Source organism: Bactrocera dorsalis, chromosome 3 (assembly GCF_023373825.1).
Source record: "Bactrocera dorsalis isolate Fly_Bdor chromosome 3, ASM2337382v1, whole genome shotgun sequence".
Classification (NCBI taxonomy): domain Eukaryota; kingdom Metazoa; phylum Arthropoda; class Insecta; order Diptera; family Tephritidae; genus Bactrocera; species Bactrocera dorsalis.
In genome coordinates, this window is record NC_064305.1 from 23,629,755 (window position 1) to 23,653,749 (window position 23,995).

Below are 23,995 nucleotides of genomic sequence, written 5' to 3' on the forward strand. Positions count from 1 at the left end.
ATATATAAAGCCAAAACTAAGAAAGAGAAAGTTGCGCCACTCAAATGTCAAAAAATTTGAAAACCTAAAATGCAATTGCCATGTGTTGAGTTATTACCAAAAATAAAATAAAAAATTAAACAATATGTGTTAAAAACGTTTAAAAATATTATTACTATATATTAGAAAAATATATACCGAAGGTATATGTATTTTTTACCGACATTTTCTCTTGCATAAATCTGGCAACAATCCAAATCATGCCGACTGCGTCACAACTTAGCGAGTGGCGTTGCTTTGTATTCTATGATTCTTAATTGTTGGTCGTAAATAGTTGGCTGAGTGTAGGCGTTAATTAATAAATGCTAAAGTAAGCAGCTAAAAATTATTGTTTCGAAATAATTTATATCAGCTTAGTAGTTGGTTAAGCGGTAACCATTGCAAAACATTATTACATTATGATAATTAAAAACTTTAACTATAGAAAATGAAATATAATTAATTGCAATAAAATGAATACATAGTTTTGAAAAAAAACTGATTAAAATGATTTTAATTTTTTTTTTAATATTATTTCGATTGCCAAAACTAATAAAACAAAATTAAATCGTATTTTTTTCGTGAGGGTGAAAAATCCCTTCCGTAACATTAGCTGTCGTCACAGCAACGGTACATACATATGTATGCGCCACATACATACATAGTGTATGTGAGTTTTGTGCTTTGTTTTATTTTAAATCGTTTTAGTTTATTGTTTTATATTAGTTTTTTATTTTTATTTTATTTTTAATTTCAATTCAAATATTTGTTAATTAATTATTATTTTTTCTTTTCTCTTTTATTTTGGTTATTTATGATATATACATATATATTTTTTTATTTTTAAATCATTTCTTAAAAGCATTCGGGTATTGGGGAGAAGTATGACTTCAAGTCTATTCAATTTTTGGTTTTATTTTAAATAAGCTTATATCATAATTATTATTTAATTTTATTGCTTTATTCCATTTCACTTATTTATTAATACTTTTTCTTCTACATTTCTTTTACCAATGAATCGCACTTTTTAATAAATTTAGATGATTAGTTGAGTAAAAATAGTATTAAAATTAAACAAAAATATTAATTTTTATTTTTTTTTTTTTAATTTTTGGAAAAAAAAATGAATAAAGCATTATTTTTTATTAATAAAAAAAAGAAACTGTCAAAACATTAATTATTAATAATTATTATTAAAAATTTAATTTAACTATTAAAGATTATTATTTTTTTTAAATTTCAAAACACAATACTTTTTTTCAATACAATATTTTTTTAATAATTTTCTCAAATTTATTACTTAATGCAAAATATGGATTTACACAAATTCAAATTTTCTAAACGTGGACTAAACATTATTTTTTTATTTTTATTTTTTTTTTACACTAATATTATTATTTTTTAATAGTAAAAGCAAACTAAATTAACAACTTCAATAAGCAAACAAAAAAATAAATAATGTATATAATACTAATTTATAAAAATAGTTTACAAATATTGTATGTTGAACTAAAATAAACACATACATACATATATCTACCTATATCGATATATAGAATACTTTGGCGCAATTTTAAGACCTAAGAGAAAAATAAAATTATTGTGTGCTCCAAGCGCACAGTGGGGCATAATCTGTTGCCAATTTGTTGTTATAAAGCACATACTATACATGTATATGCTTACGTAAATGCAAAATGTGTGTGTAGTTATGTATGCGGATATATATAAATAATATTTATGATAAGAATTAGTAAATAGACAATTTATATACGTTTATATGTGTTTTAATAAAAATAAAATATATTATAAAATATATATATATTTAATATATATAAACCTATACATATGTATTTGTAAAACCTATATGTAGTTGTACCTGTAGTTAGTTTGTATACAACACTAGTAAGAATATTAAAAAAAAATTAGCAACACAGAGGCTATTTTCAAAAAAACATTGCGCATATTTGTTAGAAATATTTAAAAATTTTAAATTAGATGTTAGAAATAAACGAAATTCAAACAATGTGCTTTCGCACAAATATATAGGTATTTGACAACGGTACTGCAAATCCAAATTGCGATATTTTATTCGGAAAATATTAATTTTTTTTGTTTTTTAAGTGAAATATATTAAAAAGTATTATTAATGAATATATAATATTAATAATTTATAAATTATAAAGCACAAAAATTTTAAAAATTTAATTTAAAAAATATTTTCTAAACTCGCAATGTGGTGTTTAACTGTTAGATAACTCTTTGATTACCCTGATTTGAAATAAATTACTAAAGTCAAATTGTTATTGTGTTCTTGACAACAATTTGAGTGTTATTATAGACATTGTTGTTGCTGTGTGTTTTATATATCACTAAAATGTAACCGAACTATTATTTAAGTGATCAGTGAATAAATTGACTAGAAGAATACTACCACAAACAGTTGCTGTTGAAAATGTGTACCTAAATGTTGTGCTAGTAAGTATGTAGTTTAAAAAGTGACTAAAAATATAGTTAAGAAATATATATAAAAATAATTAGTTGAACAAAAACAAAATTAGAAATGTAATAATAGTAAAATGTTAAACAGTAGTAATAATAAAAGTAATCAACAAAACGCCGAAAAAAAAGTAATTTTAATTGTTTCTAATTTTCCTAGTTCTAGTTAAGCAACCTTAAACTAAAAAAGCTTACAAAATAAAAATGTAATAGGCAAAAGCAATCATAATTATTTTTTATGAAAAATTAATAAATATATAAAAAAAAACAAAGCAATTATATAATTGATTAAATTAAATTTATTTACCATATTTAAAAATAGTATTTTATATAAAATGTCATACAATATTATTGTGTAGTTTTTAATTTTATTGACATTTTTTTTTATGAACCATACAAAAATAAATATTTTGAAAAAAAAAACACAAATCAATAAGATGGTTTATTACAATTGAAATTTATTTAATTACCATACTTAAAAATATCAATTTATGCAAAATACCTTAAAAATTTATTACCTTTTATCCAATTTTTTTATTTTTTAATATTAAACAAATTAAAATATTTTTTGAATACGCAAAAATTTTATTTATATAAAATATTAACTTTATTATTTATTTGTTTTTTTTTGTTTATTTCATATTTTTGTTGCTTTATATTAACCATGCAAAAATAAATATTAAAAAAAAAAACATAAATGAAATGAAAACATAAATAAACCACACTTAAAAATATGAATTTATTAAAATAACTTAAAATTGTTTTGCTTTTTTTGAATTTAATTTTTTTTTATATTTTATATTTTAAAATATGTATTATATACACAAAAATTTATTAATTAAAATAATAATATTTATAATGTTCAATTTATTATTATTTCATTCTATGCAACCATATCAGTTTCTGGTTGTTCTCTGTATGGCTGGTACACAAATAAATATGTTTATTAGAAAAACATAAATCGATTACATAGCTTATTAAATGAAATTTATTGATTTTCCACACTTAAAAATACTAATTAACTGAAATAACTTAAATTTGTATTGTTTTTCTTTTCTCAACTTCAAAATTATTTTTAAAATTTCACAATTTGAAATAAGTATGTATTATATACACAAAAAATATATTTTAATTATTTAGAAACAAAAAAATTTATATAATAAAATTAAAATTGCTTTCAATTATAAATTAGACAAAATTATTAAAAATTTATTTTTTTAATTTTTGGGAAAAATATGAAGAAAACATTTATTATTCTAAAAAATTAAAAATTTATAAAATTTCTCTAATTTATTACTTAATACAAAAATATAGAGCTCCATAAATTCAAATTTTCTTAAATATTTTTATTATTCACATTATTATTATAAATTTTATTATTTTATTTTTTTATCTTTTTATAATTTTTTTTAATAAATACAATTTTTGTATTATCTGACGTTTCACTTTAAATTTAATTCTTATATTGATTTTAATTTTAGTTTATAGTACGCCATTTTAATTAATTTTATTGTTATAAAGTTTGCCTGTCATACAAACTGACCGTTCAAACTCAAGTCCTTGCGTGGAAAACTTTTTTATTTGACAAGGTATGTTCACAAAACTTTATATAGATTATCAACAAAGGTACCGCTACAATCTGCGAAGACATTGTTTAAATCGGACTACTATAGTTTATAGCTGTCATATAAACTGACCGATCAAAATCAAGATAGCGACCTTTTTGTAACCTTTTATGCTATGAAGCATGCGCCTGTGTAGGGTATTATGGCTTCGGTGCAGCCAAAGTTAACATTTTTGTTGTTGCTATTATATATTAAATAAATGTATACAGATATATTTATTAAAATATACATACTTTATTTCAAAACTTACTTCGATTGCTTCATTTTCGCACCAGTTAAAATTTTTCCAACTTCTTCCAATTTGCAACCTAATGTCTTCCAAACCTTAATTCACATTTCAAAAACAGTATTTTGTTCCAATAAGTTTCCTTTAATTTATCTGGTATTAAGGCCTCAAAATTGGTTGCATAAAGTAAGCGAACTGTTCCACATACATATGTATATGTAAGCAAAAAAAAAAATAAATAAATAAAAGTATATACACATATTGAAACAAACTTTTAATGGCTGTTACATAATATAAGTTAAAATTGTATTTGTAAAACAATGAACTAGGATATTATAGCTACAATGAAAATAGTAAAGATACACACAAGAAAAATAAATCAAAAAAAATTTGTATGCCTTGTTTTTTAAATACAAGTAGTCATAAATATTAACGAAGCATGTACAATATGCTTGCTGCTAGTTTGCAGATAATATAATATACAATAAAACCAAGTAATTGTGTTTGTGTGTAACACAAATACTGAAATTTCAGAAAACTTAATTTTATAAAATAAAAAACATGCCAATAAAAATGTATGGCGATAATAAAAACGTTAGCGCCAACGTAAAAAAATTAATTACTTTAAAATTATAAGTTAAAAAAATATAAAAAATAATAAAATTAACAAAAAATTAATTACTTTAAATACAAATAACTAAAAAAAATCATAAAAAATAATAAATTAAGCATAAAAGCTTATAAATTGAATACTATGTAAAATGCTATTTTTGTTCGCAAATAAAGCCACTTATGACGAAATCAATAAAGTTAATGCAAATAGTGTGCGTCAATTCAAGAAAACGTATAGAAACAACATACATATATGTAAAATATATAAGTTAAATAGTTATGCAAAAATAAATGTTGCATTAAGAGCTGCTGCGTACTACGTCAGTACGTTTTCGAAGCCATTATTGCTAAGGCAATAAACAATTCGTAACATTAGTCTAATTTGTAACATTTGATAACAAGAGAATCAAAAAATTATTCAGTAATTTTTAAGCTAAAAAGCTTTTCATTAATAATTATATTGATCGGTTATTTTTTTTTTCTTTTCTGCTCACAAAATTGCTTCATATTTAACTAATTTTTTATTATACTATATTAAATTTTTTTTACTTCACTTACAAAAATATTTTTTTTTTATTTGTGCTTAATGTGCTCAACTTTATTATTATAAAGATAATGAATGAATTACAAACAATTATTTTTTTTATTTTAGTTATAATTTTTTTGTACTAATATGTTGTCTAATATTATATTTTTGTTTAATTTATCACGCCGAGCAAACGATGTACATATGTAACTTAAATTAAAAATATTGTTAAACTATGAATTATCTTTGATTTTAAATACATATTTTTATAATTAATGTTTTATTTCTTTATTCTTTAATTTCTTTCACCATTATTAAACTTTAATGTTAATTATATTCTGCGTTTATTTCTTTTATTCATTTTTATTTATATTTAATTTCCTTTAAAGTTTATTTCTTTCACTATTATTAAACTTTAATGTTAATTATATTCTGCGTTTATTTTTTATTAATTTTTTTCTTTTAAGTATGTTTTAGTTTTTTATTTATTTTTATTTTTTTTTTTAAATTGCTTTTAAATATTTCTCTAAGTTTCTTTATTTTTTATTTCTTTCACTATTATTTAATTTTAATGTTCATGATATTTTGCGTTTACTTTTTTAGTAATATTTAATTTTTTTTAATTATTTTTTTTTAGTTTCTTTTTAGTTTTTTATTAATTATTATTTTTTTAATTTATTTTAAATATTTTTTAAGTTTCTTTATTTTCTTTTTAATATTATTTAATTTTATTCTTATTTATATTTTGTGTTAATTCTTTTAATTACTTTTTAATTTTAATTTTATTTATATTGTGACAGTGTTTGTTTCGCCTTTTTCAAATTACAATATTATTTATGAGTTTGTTTTGGGTTCTTCAAAAAAAATACCAATTTAAAAATGGATATGTATGAATTGGCTGTGAAAAAGTGTAAACAATAATTTTTAGTTAAATTTGTTAACATTTTTTTTAATACGCGTTCATATTCGGATTCGCTCCATTTAAAAATCATTATTTTATTAAACATTGATCAAATTTGTTTGTAAAATTTCTATTTTTTCGAATTCCCATTCACATTTGGTTATTTATATACAATATGTACACAAAAAATATATCTTAATGATTTTTTATCTTTATATACTATAACCATATATATATACATATATATGTATATATTTATAATTGACTTTCCTATGCTAAATTATTATTTTACTCTGTACAATTGTGTTGAAATAATATAGTGAAATTTAAAGAAACAATAACAATAAAAATAAATAAAGAAATCAAATAAAATAAAAAAGTAACAATGTTGGCTCGGAATAACGACGCATCATATAAAAATTTAGTCACATGCAAAATCATAAAAAAATATAATTTTTGTTAAAATGCACGAAAAATGTAAAACAAATGTATGCATGTATGTTTTAAAATCAGAATTAAGAGAATGCATTAGACACAGCTGAACAGATATTTAGCAAACTATTAAAGTGAAACGACCCATATAGTATAATATTACAAAAATGCTCAAAAACCAAGCAATTTATAAGAAGACTATAACTTAATTTTATTTATGTATTTATAAAAAAATAAATAATTTTAAAAACGATAAATTAATTACGAAGCTTAACAAAATTATTTAGAGCAACTTAAATACAATTTAAGTAAATACAATTTAAGTAAATGAAATTAGGCTAATGCACCAATTCGATAATTTTGATAAAAGATTAGTAAAAAGCAAAACAAAGAAAAACGAAATCATTGGTGAAAAATGCGTTCAATCAAAATTATATATGTACATATATATTATATATACATATATACATTTATGTATATGTACAATATAAATACATATTTAGTTAAAATAAATTATTGCGTATGAATATGTATTATGTTAAACTAAACTAAGTGTAATTAATTACGCATCTCAAAAAGCTCGAAAATAAGCTAACATAATCAGTATGAGGCAATTATAAATGAAAAGTAGTTAATAACGTTAAATAAAAGTTATAAAAATCAAAACTATTATAAATAAACTAAATATAATAAATAGAATATGCAGAAAAATGGAATACATACATAAAAACTAAAATAATAATAATTATTATTATAGTTTAATACAAAAGCTACAAAATTAACCGAAGTAAAATTCAGTAACAGTGACTAACAATTAAATGTGGGTTTAGCTACATGCATACAGATAAAAATAAAAGAAACAGAAAAATAAAAAATAAAATACCCAAAGGCTTGTGTGTACACAAATGCTTATTATTACAAATACAAATAAATGTAATAAGTTTATAACAATTTAAAAATGTGAAATTGTGTTGCAATATTAAACAAGAAATCAAGTACTAAAAACTTGAAGAGTAAAATTAAGTAAGAAACCGTATTAGTATTATTTGTGAATTATACATAAATAATGAAATACATTTATGCGTTTTAACTAAAAATAAAAACAAAAAGTGTTTCAATGCAATTTTCATAGTTCAACATTTATTAATCGTTTTTTAAAAGTTCACGTTTTTTATGATTTCCAAGCTTATACATAAATAATAATTTTAAAATTTATTATATTTTTAATATAGTCGGTGAGCGGTTTTTAAAACTGGTAAATAAAAAGTAATTTTCCTTTACAGATTTTACCAAAACAGTTTTTATTGTATTTTCTAGTTATTGTTTGGTATACAAAAAATGAGCGCAAAAAATTTAGCTCTCTTTTCTTACGCACTAATAATGTTATATACATATTTTTCTTAGGTGCAAAAATATATCGAACATTTTTGCTATAATTTCATTCAATCTTTTTCGTCTGCTTTAGCAGTCTAATTTATTTTTTATTCACTTTGCTAAGCGTATAGGTTGCATTGTCTAGCGGTGAAAGTATTAGTTTTAGCTCCATGCTCTGCGCTAGCTCATCTACAGTTTTTATTTCGCTTTTAGTTAAGCCAGGTGGCAAATTGAAATTATTCAAATCCATGTTGTCCTTGAAACTTTTCATTAGTTCTGCCATTTCTTGTTCGAAGATGCTGGGCGTCTCGGCGCTACCAGCATCACCTTTTTTGCCGACATCTTTCTTCTTTATTATACCCATTGCCTTCGTCCAAATGCTGCGCTCGTTTTCTTTGTATTTTGCATACCGTTCTTCCAATATTTTCAGCTCCCGACTGATATCTTCGTTTTGTGGCTCGATGCGTTGGGAGCGTATAAGTATCTGCCGTGCGCGTTCGTACTCGCCTACAATAGCAACCAAACCAAATATTTTGCCAAAAAGTATACATAAAAATATTAAAAAAAAAAAACTTACCAAGCAGTAGCAATGCACGTCCTTCTTGAAATAATGCTTTACACGAGGGTTTATTGTTAGTCAACTGTCGTATTTCTTTGCACATAATGCAAGCCTTCGTTGGTAGATTAACTTTATTATAGCAAACTGCCAAGTTTGTGTATAGTTTCAATAAAAATGCTGTTTGCTCTTTCTCCTCTTGCTCGTTCGCCAAATGACAACTGTTCAGCAAACTTACTGCTTTCTCAAAGGCACGAAAAGCATTTTTGTATAAGCCTTGTCCAAAGAAATCTAGACCTTTGAGATGTACTTCACGTATTTTTTCAATTACTATGGAATATTTGCCTCGTTCTTCATCAGTTAAGTTTTTATCTGCCTCTAAATCACCAATGGCATTGAATGAAACTAATTCTATAATGAAGAGTCCATCGGCACTTGGTTTTATGCGTGGCGGACAACCAATTTCACGGAAGAGCAAATGATGTGAAATTACAAACTGTGCCTGTTCGCCACGATACATTGTGCGCACTGCTTCCTCTAATCCTTCGATTACTTCATTTCGTCCAGTATAGAATTGATACGAGGAGCCACGTAAAAATGATGAATCAAAAGGTGCCCCTTCACCTTCCCAATAGGCATTATATCGTATACACACACGTGCATTTAACGGCACTTCACCGTTTTCTGCTAGTCCCGGCTGTGTAATTTTTTTGTAAATGTGTTCATTTATCTGCACCATTTGTTGACGCAGTTCATCAAATGTTTTTGTCCACGGCGAAACCAGTGTTGAGTGATCTACAGCCGACTTTTCATCGTCTTCCTCATCAGAACCTAAATTTAATTCATCGAATATATCGTTGCTGAAGCCCTCATCAAAGTTTGTGTTAATCTCAAATGTTGTGCCAGGACCAATGAGATCGCTGCGATGAATGGACGATTATATTATTTGCGTATTACTGCAATTTATTATGTAGTTACCTTATTGATAATGGGTCTTTTAGAAAGTTGCAGCTTCCAGGTAAATTTTCTTCCTCCATTTTATCAAATACGTTTGAAATTAAAAGAAATAATTTGGGAATCAGTGGTTTTGATTGTATTTGCAAGTAATTTAGCGGCAACTAACTGTGAATTGACAATGCACTAAAAGGAAGAAGAAGCGAAATAAATAGTGTTGTAAGACGATGGAAATTTTTCTACACAACTTGTTGCATCGGTGAAACTTAACAAATTTGGTGAATAACGTTATTTCATTCATTAAAAGTTTTTAAGATATAACTGCAGTGAATAACTTGCCCTTTTTATTTTTAAGTATATTTAAACATACATTTTAAGATATTTTCAAAAAAACTTTGACCATTTGACCATCCGAAAGACGCAATTCTAAACAAATACAAATAATATAATACAAACAGGTTTTTTCAAAATGATTTGTATTGTCTAATCTACAACTTCGTTTGAAAGGCACATACTTAAGTATGTATGTTAATAACTGTTTACAAATAAAATATTTATTAAAAAGTAAATTAAACCTACATATATTTAACATAAAAAATGCAACTTATAACAATTACGAAAGTCTATAATTTTGATTTTAGGGAACGCATAAGCTTCTCCAGTTTCATTGCTTTATTCAAGTCACCGGAAATTTTTAGTTTGCCTGTCATATACGCAGTTGCAGCCTTTAGTTTTCCCGAAAACATATCATGGAAGTTATTAGCTTTCATTGTTAAAGTTGCATCAGGTGAAATCTTTGGTTCACCACTACCACATGAGCCTGTTCCATTTTTTAAATCCAAATGCCATGTGCCTTTTTCTTCTCCTTCAATATTGAATTGGAAAACAGCCTGCGTTTTTTGCACCAGTTCTGGTGAAAGCAATGTTTCAATTTTTCCAAATAATGCCGGTATTTGACCGGAAGATGCACCAACAGATTTGCTTTGCTTAATATCTTCTTTAATTGCATTGAGTTCATTCTCGGGAATATCCAAAAAGAAATCTGGCATTAATTTGTCGGCATATTCTGGATTACAGGCATATTGTTTCAAATCCGTGACACCAGCTTCGGTTAAGACTTCATCGTCAATAAGAAAACGTCCTGTACACTGAGTAGGTTCACGCACCAAAACTGCATATGCGGCATCTGCCATGATATCAACTTTACGCGATACATTTAAACTATCTGGCCCAGTCAACATTTCTATGGCAGCCGTGTGTATAGCAGTTCGTGGCCATAACGCGTTTACGGCCACTTTGGCAGAACGGAATTCTTCGGCCATACCCAGCACACACATAGACATACCATATTTAGCCATTGTGTAGGCCACATGTGGAGCAAACCAGATCGGATTCAAATTTAAAGGCGGAGATATATTCAATATGTGTGCATGATTACTCTTCGTCAAATATGGTAAACATTCCTTTGATACAAGGAAAGTGCCACGTGTGTTAATATGATGCATAAGATCATAACGCTTCATATCTGTATCCAGCGTACCAGTGAGTGAAATGGCAGATGCATTATTAATGAGAATGTCAATGCCACCGAATTTTGCGACAGCATCCTGAACAGCTGAGCGTACTTGCTGCTCGTCGCGTACATCTACAACACAGGGGTGTGCACGACCACCAACCTTTTCAATTTCTTCAGCCGCAGTATAAATTGTTCCTGGCAATTTGGGATGTGGTGTGCTTGTTTTAGCAGCGACAATTATGTTTGCACCATCGCGTGCCGCTTTTAGTGCAATAGCTTTGCCAATTCCACGCGACGCACCTGCAAAAAGAAAGTTGACCTACTTTTTAGTTTAATTTTCATGAAAACTTTAATACGCGCACTCACCAGTAATAAAAAGTGTGCGTCCAGCTAGTTTCCCTGTATTAATCATTTTATATTTTACCTATAATTTACTAATAAAATAAGAGCCAATTAATATCGACCACTCCGTTTCGCGTTTGTTTTATAAATGTCAAAAAATGGGATGGCTAAACAATGAAGTCAACAAAAGCAGAGTCCAAAGTGCACAGTTGGACCGCGGCGTCTGAAGCAGAAGCAAAAGCAGCATAATTAAATGATAGCAACAATGACAAAGGTAAAAGGAAAGAACGTAAACATGAACAAATATAGAATACAGAGAATCATAAGATCACAGACAAACTGATATAAGTACATATTTTAGGAATATAATTCATTGAGCGAACCTGTAAACATACAACATGAAAAAGAAAGTTAAACATGCATACATACATATGTATGTACATTTGTATATATGTATGAAAAAATATGTACTTAAATACAATCCCACATTTGCTATCAAAAAACAACAGTACAGCCTCAAACCAGACGTAGCGATAATGACGACAGTAACAAATTTGATCCCCCACCTATGGCAAATGTAAACACAAACGAATATATTTTCAAAGAGAAAAGCAGAGAAGTTATTTGATAATAGGTGCAATAAAAACGAAATATTCAAATAATTAAAATACATAGTACATACATATGTATGCATATTAGGGTTACCTAAAGTCTGATATTAATACAATGTTACTGATAAGAATTTTAAAATCGAACGCATTTTATTAATAATTGTTTATACTTTTGTTATATACTTTTTTATTCAATATGAACAAACTTCAAACAAGACGTTGTTAAATAAAAAATAGCTACAATTAATCTATTTTCATTTTTGACCTAAGTGTTTTTGTAAGTTTCTCCAATTTAAGAGCTTTACTCAAATCTCCCGATATTTTCATTTCACCCATAAGAAGGGCTGTTGATGGCTTCATTTTACCAGAAAATACTTCGACAAAATTCTCTGATGTTATTGCAAATGTTGCATCCGCTTCCTCTTCTGGTACGCCTTTTCCACAAGAACCTGCACCATTTTTTAGGTCAATGTACCAAACACCACCTTCATTACCCACTATATGAAATTGATAAATCGCTAATGTTTTTTGAACAAGTTCCTTTGAAAGTAGCGGTCCAATTTTTTCAAACAATCCTGAAATTTTTTTCTCTTCTTTTTGTGTATTTACTTTCGGTTTTCTTTCTTTCAATATAGACTTCCATGCCGGTATATCTCGATTAATAAAAGGTACAATTTTCTCTTTTGGTATATCCACGAAAGATTCATACATCAATTCATCTGCTACTGTAGGGTCGTTAGCATACTGATCGAGATCTTTTATACCAGCTTCAGTTAAAACTTCATCATCGACTAGAAAGCGACCAGTAAACTCTTTTGGCTCACGTGTAAGCACTGCATAAGCTGCATCCGCCATAATATCCACTTTGCGTGTTCTCTTCAGAAATTCAGGTCCCATAAGCGCTTTGATTCTCTCTGTGCATATTGAAGTTCGGGGCCACAAGGCATTTACCGCCACTGACATAGCGTTTAGCTCATAGGCCATACCTAGCACACACATAGACATACCGTACTTTGCTATGGTATACCCTAAATGAGCTGAGAGCCATTTAGGGTCCAAGTTTAAAGGCGGGGCAATATTTAAAATATGTGAATATTCGCTTCGTATTAAAAAGGGCATACACTCTTGTGATACGATGAAAGCGCCACGTGTATTGGTTTGATGCATAATATCAAAATGGTTTATTTTTGTGGCCGCTGTAGTAGAGAAAGAAATGGCGGAGGCATTATTAACCACAATGTCAATACCACCAAATCTTGAAACAGCATCATGAACAGCGGCACGCACTTGGTGTTCATCACGTATATCTACAGCACAAGGCAGTGCACGACCACCTGCTTTCTCCACCTCATATGCAGCTGTATAAATGGTTCCAGGAAGTTTAGGATTTTCTTCAGTAGTGCGAGCCGCTATCACTATATTTGCACCATCACGAGCTGCTTTTATTGCTATTGCCTTTCCAATACCGCGTGACGCACCTTTACGAATCAAACGTTCAACGAATGAATTAAAAGTTATATATAAAATATTAGAGAAGTAAATTATACCTGTAATAAACAAAGTGCGTCCAGCTAGTTTGCCGGTGTTTATCATTTTGCAATGTGGACCAATAACCTTCTAGTCGAATTCGTATTTTGGTTATTCTTTGATAGTTTGAAGGGTAGTGATCGCATAATATTTGTTTATTTGCGTTTTTTTTTATTTGGTATATACCGGTAACAGCTGATTTGAGAAAACATCTACTCATAAATGAAAAATGACAGTTTGTTTGTTGTCTCTAGCTTACCAGAACGTTAGAAAAATAATTTTACTAATTGGCATTAAATTTTTACTTTTAGAAATGACCCTACAAGACGGGTAATAGTAAACTAATTGGTCATCAATAGGTTATCAGTAATTAATGCCTTCGTTATCCGTTAGGTTATTTATTTTTATTTATTATTATTCGAATTGCCAGCGATCAAAAATAACCAGTCTTTCAATGGAGTGTTGTACAAGTAAAAGAATATGAAAAATGCTAAAGACCATCCCTTTGAATATTTTTGATTGTACAAATAAAATAATAAACAATACAAAAGGGAAATTTTGCTGTATACAAATAAGGCAACACTTAAAGGTGTAGTCAAATAGAATTTGACATTTCACCTTGAAAAGCGGTTTTTTACCTGCACGCTCATATCACGAAAAATTTTCGTACTAAAATAAATAAATTGTGATTAATTAAAATTAAACAGGTACATTTTATTAGCAATATAAAACATTTTCAATATAAAAATTTAAGAAGAATTAACTGTAGTTAAAAGAGCTAACGTGATTTTCCAAAATAGTATCAAGTTTTTGTTATCAATATTGTATTAAAAAGTAATAAAAAAATAATCTTATCACTTCAAATGTGAATTAAATGGAATGTAGTGCAATCACGAATGACGAAAGGTTCTGCATGACGCATAGGGGGATTCTTTACTAACATGAACTAATCACATCGATTGTTCACGTTTTTATTACTTGATTTTTGGCATATTTTACTTAATTAAAGTATTTCACAGGGTCAGCAATATGGTCGCAATTCCTTATTTATTTAACGAAATCGAACGCATATTTGAAAATGTGAGTGAAAATTTTCTTTTTGAAATCAAATTGAGCATGATGATCAAATTATATTCGTATTTTGCTAATTCCAGACCCCTCTATATGTGATTGTATTGGAAGCTTTTCTGCTACTATCGGTTATATGGTTGCTACTTTTCAAGCGTAATGGGCGTGGCAAGCGGTACACAAAAATAGAGGAAGAAGAAATTATTTCCAAATATGAACCGGAACCACTCATCGCTGAAACCGATCCCAATCATCCACTGCTGCAAACACGTTTAGTTCAATCGAAAGTAGGCAAGCGTGTGGTAGTTGACGGACATGAGTGCCTAAATTTGGCAACGCACAACTATTTGGGTTTATTAGAAGATGACAAAATATTGGAGGATGCTTGCAATACATTGAAGAAATATGGTGTTGGTTCTTGCGGACCCCGTGGTTTCTACGGTACAATGGATGTACATTTGGATTTAGAAGAACGTTTAGCAAAATTTACAGGTATGGAGGAATCAGTGGTATACTCTTATGGATTCTCTACCATCGCAAGTGCTATCCCAGCATATGCAAAACGCGGCGATGTCATATTTGCGTAAGTAAAAATTTTAAAAGTGAATGTCGGAGTTAGTATAAATTTTTTTTATTTGTGAATTCTTAAGTGATGAGATGGTTAATTTTGCTATACAAAAAGGTTTGGATGCTTCACGAAGCACTATTTATTACTACAAACACAATAATATGGCCGATTTAGAGCGTCTACTTATTGAGCAACAAGAACGAGATGCAAAGGTGTGTTTATAAAATAAGTATGTGCATGCATAAAAAGTGTAATTACCAATAGTTTATTTTTATACAAATAGAATCCAAAGAAGGCAGCCAAAACCCGTCGTTTCCTTTTAGCCGAAGGTATTTATATGAATACGGGCGAAATATGTCCTTTACCCGAACTTGTAGCGCTACGTGCTAAGTATAAATTGCGTTTGTTCCTGGATGAGAGCATTTCTTTTGGCACACTTGGTAAAACCGGCCATGGTCTCACCGAGCACTTTAATGTCGATGTAAGAATATTTTTTAACATAAATTGCATATATTATATTTTAATTGTTTACTAAACGTTTTTATTAACAGCTGATTGAGGTTGATCTCATTATGGCAGGCATGGAAAATTCTCTAGCTACCATCGGCGGTTTCTGTGTCGGTTCACACTTTATCGTCGAGCATCAACGTTTGTCGGGTTTGGGTTATTGTTTCTCTGCATCACTTCCACCACTATTGACACAAGCAGCCATCTCTGCGCTTGATCGTTTCGAAACCGAACCGCAAATGTTTACGCAACTGCAGGAAATTTCGCGTAATGTGCAAAGGATATTTGGTAAATTTTCAAAGTTAAAGTTGCGCGCCAACGAACTGTCGCCCATCAAACATTTATATATAGCGGAGGAACGCGAAAATGCAGATGAGGAGCGGGAATTGCTCATTCGAATAGCTAATAAGGTAGTTCATGTATAAAATTAATGTTTTCAATTGTTAATACATTGAAATATATTTCTAGTGCATTACAAAGGGTGTTGCTGTTATTGAGGCGCGTTATTTGAATAATTTGGAGAAACATGCTATACGTCAAAGCATACGTATAACGGTGAATCGCTTACTCACTGACACAGATATCAAGCATGCTTTTGATGTTATCGAAAGTGTATCCAACGAAGTGTTATAAATCACACGCCACACGCATTATGACTATTTAAAAATAGAGTAGATAGTACAGGCTGATAGCTTATTTCAAAACCATAAAAGCATTGCGTTATAGTTTTATTTTAACTGCTGCTATGACATAGTAAAAGTGAGGTTAATTTTCAAAAATGAACAAATATTTAATGCACTAAGCCACATTTTATTAATTAGAGGTAGTATTCTATTAAATACTTCTTGTAGCTGAATATTGGAATGTGCATGCACACAATTTCCGAGCGATATTTGTTTAAATTTCAACAAAAAATATAATTTTAATAGAATGGATTAAATAATAATATTTTTGCATACATATTACACTTTTGCTAGTTTACTATAATATTATATGTATAAGGTTATACATGCACATTCCATGCTAAGGCTTGCAATTTCACTTTCTTTGAATGTTCGTACGAAAAAATCGTACATTAAAACCAAAGCTAAAACTAAAATGTATTAAACTTTAAAATAATAAAGCTTGTAATTAAAAATAATATATTTTTTTACATATACAGAGTTTTCTATTCAATTGCAACGCGTTCAAAACTTAATATAAAGTGACTGATGTTTAAAGCATATAATATTTTTCGAGTTTAACCCTTAAGCCCATATAAAAACTCAATAAATATAAAATTTATTTTAAAAAATATGGTATATGATAGGCATTTTTTATTTTCTTTTAGAAAAACACTTTTCATTTCATAAGCTCTATTTTTAATAGAACAATTTTGTTCACTTTCACTTATTGTACATTTTTTTGTAAAACAAATTGTAAATTTTTACAACTACTAATATGAGTATAGCGCTCCAACGTTAGACAGCGTTTTTACCGTTGTCGTCTAGTCACTTACATGCGCATAAACCACAGCTGTGCGTGAGGGTGTGTAAACCTGAAATGTAAGGTATTAAAAAGATGGGTGAGTTTACTTAATTATTTCTATTAATATTGTATTTTTACATATTATTTTTAATCATTATTTTTGTTTTATGTATAATTTATTTATTTAAATTTTACATTTAATTTTTTTTCTTCATTTATAATTCGTACATTTATTTGTTTTATTTTAATATTTTTTTCATTTTTTATTTTAAAATACTTTTTTTATTATTTTGAATTAATATATTTATTTATGTTTTCATCGCACAGTTTTTAATTTCATCATGCTGTCTTCTCTTATTTAAATTATAGTATATCAATTACTATTTAAGATCTAAAAAATTAATATTATTTCTTGTTTAAGAGTATTTCTTTATTTTATTTTATAATACTATACTATCGCTTTGTCACTTTCGAGCACTGCAAACATGTCTACATTATGTGCTAATTACCGTTCACTTACCTCAAAGAAGTTCTGGCGTCCTGCATAGCCTTCGGCTCGTGTTAAATGCTTGCAATTCTTATCAATACGATTTTGGCCGCCAAAGAGTTCATCATCCGAACTCAGCACCGCCTGATAAGTGCCTGCCCAATTGGTGCCAACACGATAGCCTGTAAAACTTTGTGTGGGGTGGAAATTGAACACAAACACTAAACCGGCGCGTTCAAAAGCAATCACTTTATCGCCTTCATGCTTCCAGCTGACATATGCCGGGTCTGAATGCAGCCAGCCGTAGCGTTCTTCCAGCTCATTCATCGCACGATCAAATTCATTCAAAAATTTGTACTTCAATAATGCATCATCAACCAAATTCCACTGACGACGCGCATAATGATAGGAATCGTTATTGCCCACACGTGGGAAATCCAACCATTCGGGATGGCCGAATTCGTTGCCCATAAAATTGAGGTATGCCTCACCTCCAAGTGCATGCGTGATCAAACGTATCATTTTGTGCAACGCAAGGCCGCGATCTATAATCAATGACGGCTCGGAGAGTGTAGACATGTGTGTGTACATTTCTTTATCCATCAACCAAAAGGCGATCGTTTTATCACCGACCAAGGCTTGGTCATGAGATTCGGCATATGCAACTGTATTCTCCTTCCAGCGTCGATTTGTCAATGTGTGCACGATGTTGCCAATATTCCAGGCGTCGTCTGTGAACTCTTTCAGCAACTCAATCCATTTGTCTGGTATGGCCATGGCAAGACGATAATCGAAACCAATACCGCCCTCGTCGACTGGACGGCAGAGTGTGGGCATTCCTGATACATCCTGCGATATTGCGGGTGAAAAAATATACATATGTTTTCAAATTCAAAATAATCAAAATTATGTGCGAAATATTTTACCTCTGCGATAGTAACAACTTCTGGATTTTGTGTATGCAACATGTAATTGGCTAAACCGAGATAGTTCAATGCGTCCGTATCAACATTTAGACCAAAATATTCGTTGTAATCACCGCTGAAACCTTCACCAATGCCGCGTGAATGATACAACATGGAAGTGACGCCATCAAACCTGAAGAGGCACGTCAGAAATGTTAAAAATGAGCGAATTAGCATATATTTTCACGACGTTCTCACTTACCGATAGCCATCGAAGTAGTACTCATCGTGCCACCAACGCAAATTGGAAAGCAAAAAGCGCAACACCTCATATTCTACATAATTGAAGAGTCGACTATCCCATAGCGAATGTTCTCCACGCGCTCCATCGTGAAAATAACATGAATTGGTGCCGTCAAATTGATTCAAACCATCCTGCACATTCTTACTCGCATGCGAATGCACCACATCCAATAACACATACAAACCATGTTCATGCGCTACATCGATCATGCGTTTCAACTCTTCGGGTGTGCCATAACGACTGGAGGCGGCAAAGAAACTGGTCACCTGGTAGCCAAAACTGGCATAGTAAGCGTGCTCCATAATGGCCATAACCTGTATGGCATTGTAACCTTGACGCTTGATGCGCGGTATTATATTATCGGCGAAATTCTGATATGAACCAACACGTGGCTCCTGCGAGGCAATACCCACATGGCATTCATATATGCGCAACGATTTGGGACGCTTCGGACGTGGGTGCTTGCAGAGGTAGCGTTCAGTTGGTGGTGGATTCCACACATACTGCTTATAGTTGACACCCTGATTGGCCTCCTTGGGTGGTTGACGCACATATGTGGCCCACGGTGAGAGTCGATCCAATAGATGACCGGCCTGATTGCGTATTATCACCTTCACCTCGCTGAGATGTTTGATGGGCGCGCTGCCATCAGCATTAGCGGGCAAATGTAATTCCCATTTGCCGAAATCGAGCTTCTTAAAAGGGGTCGCCTCCCATTGCCAGTTATCTGTGTGAAGTTGTAAAATTTGCACGTGATAAAAATTACGTATGTATGTTTCAAGATTGGCTACTTACTGAAATCACCGGTGAGATAAACTTGCTGTGCACCAGGTGCCCATTCACGTGCAATCACAGAGTTGTCGGGTTGGAAGTGTAATCCGTAATATTTGTAACCTTGTGAGAATGTATCCATGCCACCTTCGAGCTGGTCGATTTTTCCGATCCACTCTTTAAGCACGCCATGTCTATGGAGTGAGAAAATTTTTACAAAAATTAAACATTCGTTTTATTATACTAAGGGAAGAGGCTTTGAAAATCTTAGTGCAATAGTAAAAAATTCAATAATAATAAACAATAAAATATTTAACTGGCGTGAAAAAGTCAAGTTCGTTTAAATTCCCCCCGTTAGGGTGGTAAGGTTCAGATAAGTTTTCAACAAGTTCTTCCAGAGATAGGCCCAGGAAACGTGCTGTTTCGACGGGGTCGAACTATAGGGAGATGGGTGTCAGATGTTTAGGGTTAGCAGGGCAAAGAGGTGGTTAGTGTCATGCAATGACTTGTTACTCGCTGGATATGCTGGATATGTCGGGGTCGATTCTGGATAAGTAGGAGTTTAATCTGCTACAGTATCTAGAACGAAACTGCGCAAGGGTCAAAGCAAGTAATGTAGTGTGTTTTGTTCAGTGCACCGAACACACGATTGCTCTAGGCGCGCAGGAAACGTAGTAGACAGCTGGAGTTTTGCGCAGGGTGGTACTCCCAGAATACTTACATCTGGTGCCAAAAAGTATGCAAAGTTTGCGAGTCAGTGTTGAGAAAGTGACATTTCAGCCAATTATGGCGGTTGTTATGCACGCCTGGTAGAGAGGAGAGTTGCCTGCAACAGGTAATCAAGGTTAGAAACAGTGGCGGTCATTGAATTAGCCCACCTAGTCGAACTTATGGAATAATTATTATTTGTACCACTTGAAATATGTGATACCTACTCCAATTAGATTCGGCAAGTCACTTGTTCTTTGCTCCAGGCCAGTATTGCGAGTAATCCACCCATTATTACACTGTCAGGATCGGGAAGGACCTCTCCGAGCCGTTCAAAACCAGACGAGATTTTAGACAAGGCGACTTCCTATAAGAGGCATAGACAATGACAACAACTGATGAGTCGGTGCTTTGCGCATTGACAACGGCGAATACCGCAGTCGATGCAATGATGAGCTGTACGAGATATACGACGGCATTGAAATAGTTCAGCGAATTAAGAGACAGCAGCTAGGCTGCCTAGGCAATGTCGTCTTAATGAATGAAAATACTCCGTTGGAAAGACCAGGTGGAAAAGGACCTGGCAGTACTTGTGATTTCCGATTGGCGCCAAATAGAGCGCTGTTGTAAACTGGGCTATAACCGCGATTACATAAAAAGTTTAATAACACTACGAGGATTATTCTGTAATGTGTTAGCCTGCGGCCGAGTTAATAGTTTGTTTTAAACGGATTGCAGGACAGGTTGTATTTTCATAAATTACAAAATCAAAATATTGTTTCCATCGCAAAAACCAAAAAAAAACAAAAAACCCCTACAGACTATGCCCTGGACTCATGGAGAACATATGTATATGTATAAAAAAATAAAGAATAAATAAAAAAGATCAAAGCAAAAGAAAACACATTATAGACGGCTAATAATAAATTTTGCAATTTTGCATCACGAGGAAATAAATACACGGAAAACAAATTTTTATATTTATTAACATGTCTATAATGAATGTATACATATGTATGTACATACATATACATATATGTACGCACACTCGATATGTGACTTCATAAAAGCTTGCATAATGAGTACAGTTATACATCCATCCATCCATATTTATATGTATGTAGCTCAAGAAACTATTTTAGGGATTATATTTAGAAATTAAAAACTTTAGTGTTTTAATATTAACATATTTTCCAATTTCGTAAGCAACATCAATATTATATGTATGTACATAATATGTAGGTATGTACATATGTATGTATCATATTTCTATATATATTTGTGCCTATAATGAAATATACTTTGATAATTTCCCGGTTGTTGGAAGGCATTTTTGAAAAAATGCACTTTGTTATCTGTTAATTTAATTTTTTAACTTTATTTATTTTTTTGTTTTTATTGAACTTGTTCGCTTTAATTAAAAGTAAAAAAATTATTGTGTTTAATGCTCATATCAATGTTACTTTTTAACCTAAACAATGGGTTAAGAATAATGTTTTTTTTTCTATATTTTCTTAAGTGTAATATTTAAGAAATATTCTCTGAATAAAGTAAAAAAGGTTCAAAGCAAAAAATCTCGAAAACATTCCCTTTTGAAAACATTAAAAACTAGTGTCTGATCGAATGATTTTTTAATTTCTAATTTTTTATTAGCAATCGGCTGTTGGTTTTTCTGAAAATATTGCTCATTTGCTGCAAGACCGGCATAAGTCAAAAAAATCGATTCGCCAGAAAACGCGTTTAAAGTTTTCAACTTACTACAACCTTACACGGTGACTCCAACCTTACACCTCTTCTCAAGCGGAGCATATAAGAGGTATTCATATGCATTTTTCTCTCAACATGAAGTATGATATAACGAACAATTCTGCAGCATTACCTCAAAAATCACGTTTTTTGAATTATGCCGGTCTTGCAGCAAATGAGCGATATGGAAAAGTAAAATGGAAAAAAAAATTAATCAGACATTAGATTATCTATGACTAAAACTATTTTTTTTTGACCGATTTAAATTAAATGAATCTCCAAGGATTAGTGATGGTTTCCGCAAGGAGCTTTTAAAATTATATATTTTTTTTCAAATTTCTGTCATGTCAAGTCGAAACATTATTTACGGATGCTATGTATGTATATTTTTGCTGGCACAACTACTCCTAAACCAATAAAGCACAATGATTAGCTAAAAAAATTTTACCAAAAATTAAAAAAAAAAATGTATGATGTGAGGGAGATCCTTACTTGTTATGCTGGGATTATTTTTTTGCTACATGGCGTGTGGCAATTTGGCGCAAGTGACGTTGTTGACCTTGGCAATTAAATTGCTAATAAAAGAACTCTTACGTTGTGCCGGTTTGATTAAATGTAAAAATAAATTTATATGCAGTATGTATGTAAAAATATAAACGATAAGGTTTAACACACTAATCCAAATATTTAAACTTATTTCAAAAAGTCAATGTTTCATAGAACCGCGAATCACAATATGAATTGATATGTATATGTTTCAAAAATTACTATATTTTTTCCTGCAAAAATGTTTTTTCTAAATTCCTAATCTAATAAATAATCACCAATATGCATTTAGCTCAACTTTTTTTGCACAAAATTTTGATAAGAACTGTTGTTTATAATCAATACACACACAAAGGTTCATATACGCACACGGTCGCCATAGGGTAGTGAGGCCAACTTGCCGGTGTGTGCTCATCACTTTAACCTTCAGCTGACTTTCAAAACTATGCACACAATTTGTTTTGTATTATACCGAACAAAATTTACTTTTAACGCATTAAAACACACCATCATTCCATTAAACGACATATTAAATAACTAATTATGCACATTAGGAATAATCTAGACAATGCGGATGCAGTTATCAGTGGTTGCTAAGAACTTTGACAGTCAACTTGCATGGAGTAGTTTTGCGATTACGCTGGTTATCACGACAATTTTTTCAAGCGCATCTATATTTCCACTCACCTGCGTCGTATTTCACGTTCAAATGGCTTTAAATAACCATCTAATTTAAAAAGTTCTTCAATATTTTTCACTTCAACCTGCATTGGATCCATTATGGAATTATATGAATTATTTACACAGCCAAAATAAACTTAAAAGGTAGAATGTTTTCGTGATCGGCAAACAATATATTATTTGTACACTCTCACTCGCTGGAAGCGTGTTCACTTGTGTATTGAATTTATATTTCTGTCTTCTAAATACTATATTCCAATAGTACCGGTTGCTTTTATGTTTGGACGCCAACTGATTGACTTTATTCGATGGCAGAAGACTGTGTAGTGAAAAAACGCCAACAACTAGCTAATATACACCGAGTTGGAAGCACAGCTGTTTGATAGCGTCGGTTGGAGGCACTTATAGAGCACTATTATTTTGTTTATTCTGCTTTTGTGGTTATTCTACTCAGCTGCCGAACTCCACCATCAGCTGCCGGGTGCATTTATTTGCTCTTCACATAAAAAGCTTACTTGTAT

The 23,995-nt window shown here is 30.3% G+C and overlaps 5 protein-coding genes across 6 annotated transcripts; 1 reads left to right on the top strand and 4 right to left on the bottom strand.

The window, feature by feature from the left end:
• Positions 1–7,948: 7,948 nt before the first annotated feature.
• Positions 7,949–9,904, bottom strand: LOC105228650 (inactive peptidyl-prolyl cis-trans isomerase shutdown). Its single transcript, XM_011208541.4, has 3 exons — positions 9,745–9,904; positions 8,788–9,686; positions 7,949–8,717 (listed from the first exon to the last, which is right to left on the bottom strand). The coding sequence occupies exons 1-3, from the start codon at positions 9,801–9,803 to the stop codon at positions 8,311–8,313; spliced, it is 1,365 nt and encodes a 454-aa protein (XP_011206843.2). The 5' UTR covers positions 9,804–9,904; the 3' UTR covers positions 7,949–8,310.
• A 354-nt stretch (positions 9,905–10,258) lies between these two features.
• LOC105228651 (hydroxysteroid dehydrogenase-like protein 2) lies at positions 10,259–11,948 on the bottom strand. The gene is made up of 2 exons (XM_011208542.4): positions 11,603–11,948; positions 10,259–11,536 (listed from the first exon to the last, which is right to left on the bottom strand). The coding sequence occupies exons 1-2, from the start codon at positions 11,646–11,648 to the stop codon at positions 10,344–10,346; spliced, it is 1,239 nt and encodes a 412-aa protein (XP_011206844.2). The 5' UTR covers positions 11,649–11,948; the 3' UTR covers positions 10,259–10,343.
• Positions 11,949–12,318: 370 nt separating this feature from the next.
• On the bottom strand, positions 12,319–13,939 carry LOC105228652 (hydroxysteroid dehydrogenase-like protein 2). Its single transcript, XM_029551261.2, has 2 exons — positions 13,737–13,939; positions 12,319–13,667 (listed from the first exon to the last, which is right to left on the bottom strand). Exons 1-2 carry the CDS (start codon positions 13,780–13,782, stop codon positions 12,433–12,435), a joined length of 1,281 nt encoding a protein of 426 aa, XP_029407121.1. The 5' UTR covers positions 13,783–13,939; the 3' UTR covers positions 12,319–12,432.
• Positions 13,940–14,268: 329 nt separating this feature from the next.
• Positions 14,269–17,002, top strand: LOC105228653 (serine palmitoyltransferase 1). 2 transcript variants are annotated; one of them, XM_011208544.4, is made up of 7 exons: positions 14,269–14,423; positions 14,736–14,796; positions 14,871–15,367; positions 15,435–15,564; positions 15,636–15,833; positions 15,904–16,269; positions 16,328–17,002. In XM_011208544.4, the coding sequence occupies exons 2-7, from the start codon at positions 14,746–14,748 to the stop codon at positions 16,490–16,492; spliced, it is 1,407 nt and encodes a 468-aa protein (XP_011206846.2). In that variant the 5' UTR covers positions 14,269–14,423; positions 14,736–14,745; the 3' UTR covers positions 16,493–17,002. The 2 variants fall into 2 exon arrangements, with proteins under 2 accessions (XP_011206846.2, XP_029407120.2); XM_029551260.2 differs by having other exon boundaries at positions 14,372–14,423; positions 14,726–14,796.
• A 151-nt stretch (positions 17,003–17,153) lies between these two features.
• Positions 17,154–23,881, bottom strand: LOC105228655 (1,4-alpha-glucan-branching enzyme). Its single transcript, XM_011208546.4, has 6 exons — positions 23,481–23,881; positions 19,818–19,987; positions 18,981–19,749; positions 18,740–18,911; positions 17,847–18,662; positions 17,154–17,396 (listed from the first exon to the last, which is right to left on the bottom strand). The coding sequence occupies exons 1-6, from the start codon at positions 23,570–23,572 to the stop codon at positions 17,346–17,348; spliced, it is 2,070 nt and encodes a 689-aa protein (XP_011206848.1). The 5' UTR covers positions 23,573–23,881; the 3' UTR covers positions 17,154–17,345.
• Between the last annotated feature and the right edge of the window lie 114 nt (positions 23,882–23,995).

Excerpts from the sequence above, each read along its gene's own strand:
- LOC105228650 (XM_011208541.4), bottom strand. The coding sequence starts at position 9,803 with ATGGAGGAAGAAAATTTACCTGGAAGCTGCAACTTTCTAAAAGACCCA. Across the intron at positions 9,687-9,744 it reads AAAGACCCATTATCAATAAG|CGATCTCATTGGTCCTGGCA; the intron begins GTAACTACATAA and ends CATTCATCGCAG. Across the intron at positions 8,718-8,787 it reads ACGTGCATTGCTACTGCTTG|GCGAGTACGAACGCGCACGG; the intron begins GTAAGTTTTTTT and ends TTGCTATTGTAG.
- LOC105228651 (XM_011208542.4), bottom strand. The coding sequence starts at position 11,648 with ATGATTAATACAGGGAAACTAGCTGGACGCACACTTTTTATTACTG. Across the intron at positions 11,537-11,602 it reads ACGCACACTTTTTATTACTG|GTGCGTCGCGTGGAATTGGC; the intron begins GTGAGTGCGCGT and ends TTCTTTTTGCAG.
- LOC105228652 (XM_029551261.2), bottom strand. The coding sequence starts at position 13,782 with ATGATAAACACCGGCAAACTAGCTGGACGCACTTTGTTTATTACAG. Across the intron at positions 13,668-13,736 it reads ACGCACTTTGTTTATTACAG|GTGCGTCACGCGGTATTGGA; the intron begins GTATAATTTACT and ends TGATTCGTAAAG.
- LOC105228653 (XM_011208544.4), top strand. The coding sequence starts at position 14,746 with ATGGTCGCAATTCCTTATTTATTTAACGAAATCGAACGCATATTTGAA. Across the intron at positions 15,368-15,434 it reads CGCGGCGATGTCATATTTGC|TGATGAGATGGTTAATTTTG; the intron begins GTAAGTAAAAAT and ends TGAATTCTTAAG. Across the intron at positions 16,270-16,327 it reads TCATTCGAATAGCTAATAAG|TGCATTACAAAGGGTGTTGC; the intron begins GTAGTTCATGTA and ends ATATATTTCTAG.
- LOC105228655 (XM_011208546.4), bottom strand. The coding sequence starts at position 23,572 with ATGGATCCAATGCAGGTTGAAGTGAAAAATATTGAAGAACTTTTTAAA. Across the intron at positions 19,988-23,480 it reads GAACGTGAAATACGACGCAG|ACATGGCGTGCTTAAAGAGT; the intron begins GTGAGTGGAAAT and ends CTCACTCCATAG. Across the intron at positions 19,750-19,817 it reads TTATCTCACCGGTGATTTCA|ATAACTGGCAATGGGAGGCG; the intron begins GTAAGTAGCCAA and ends AACTTCACACAG.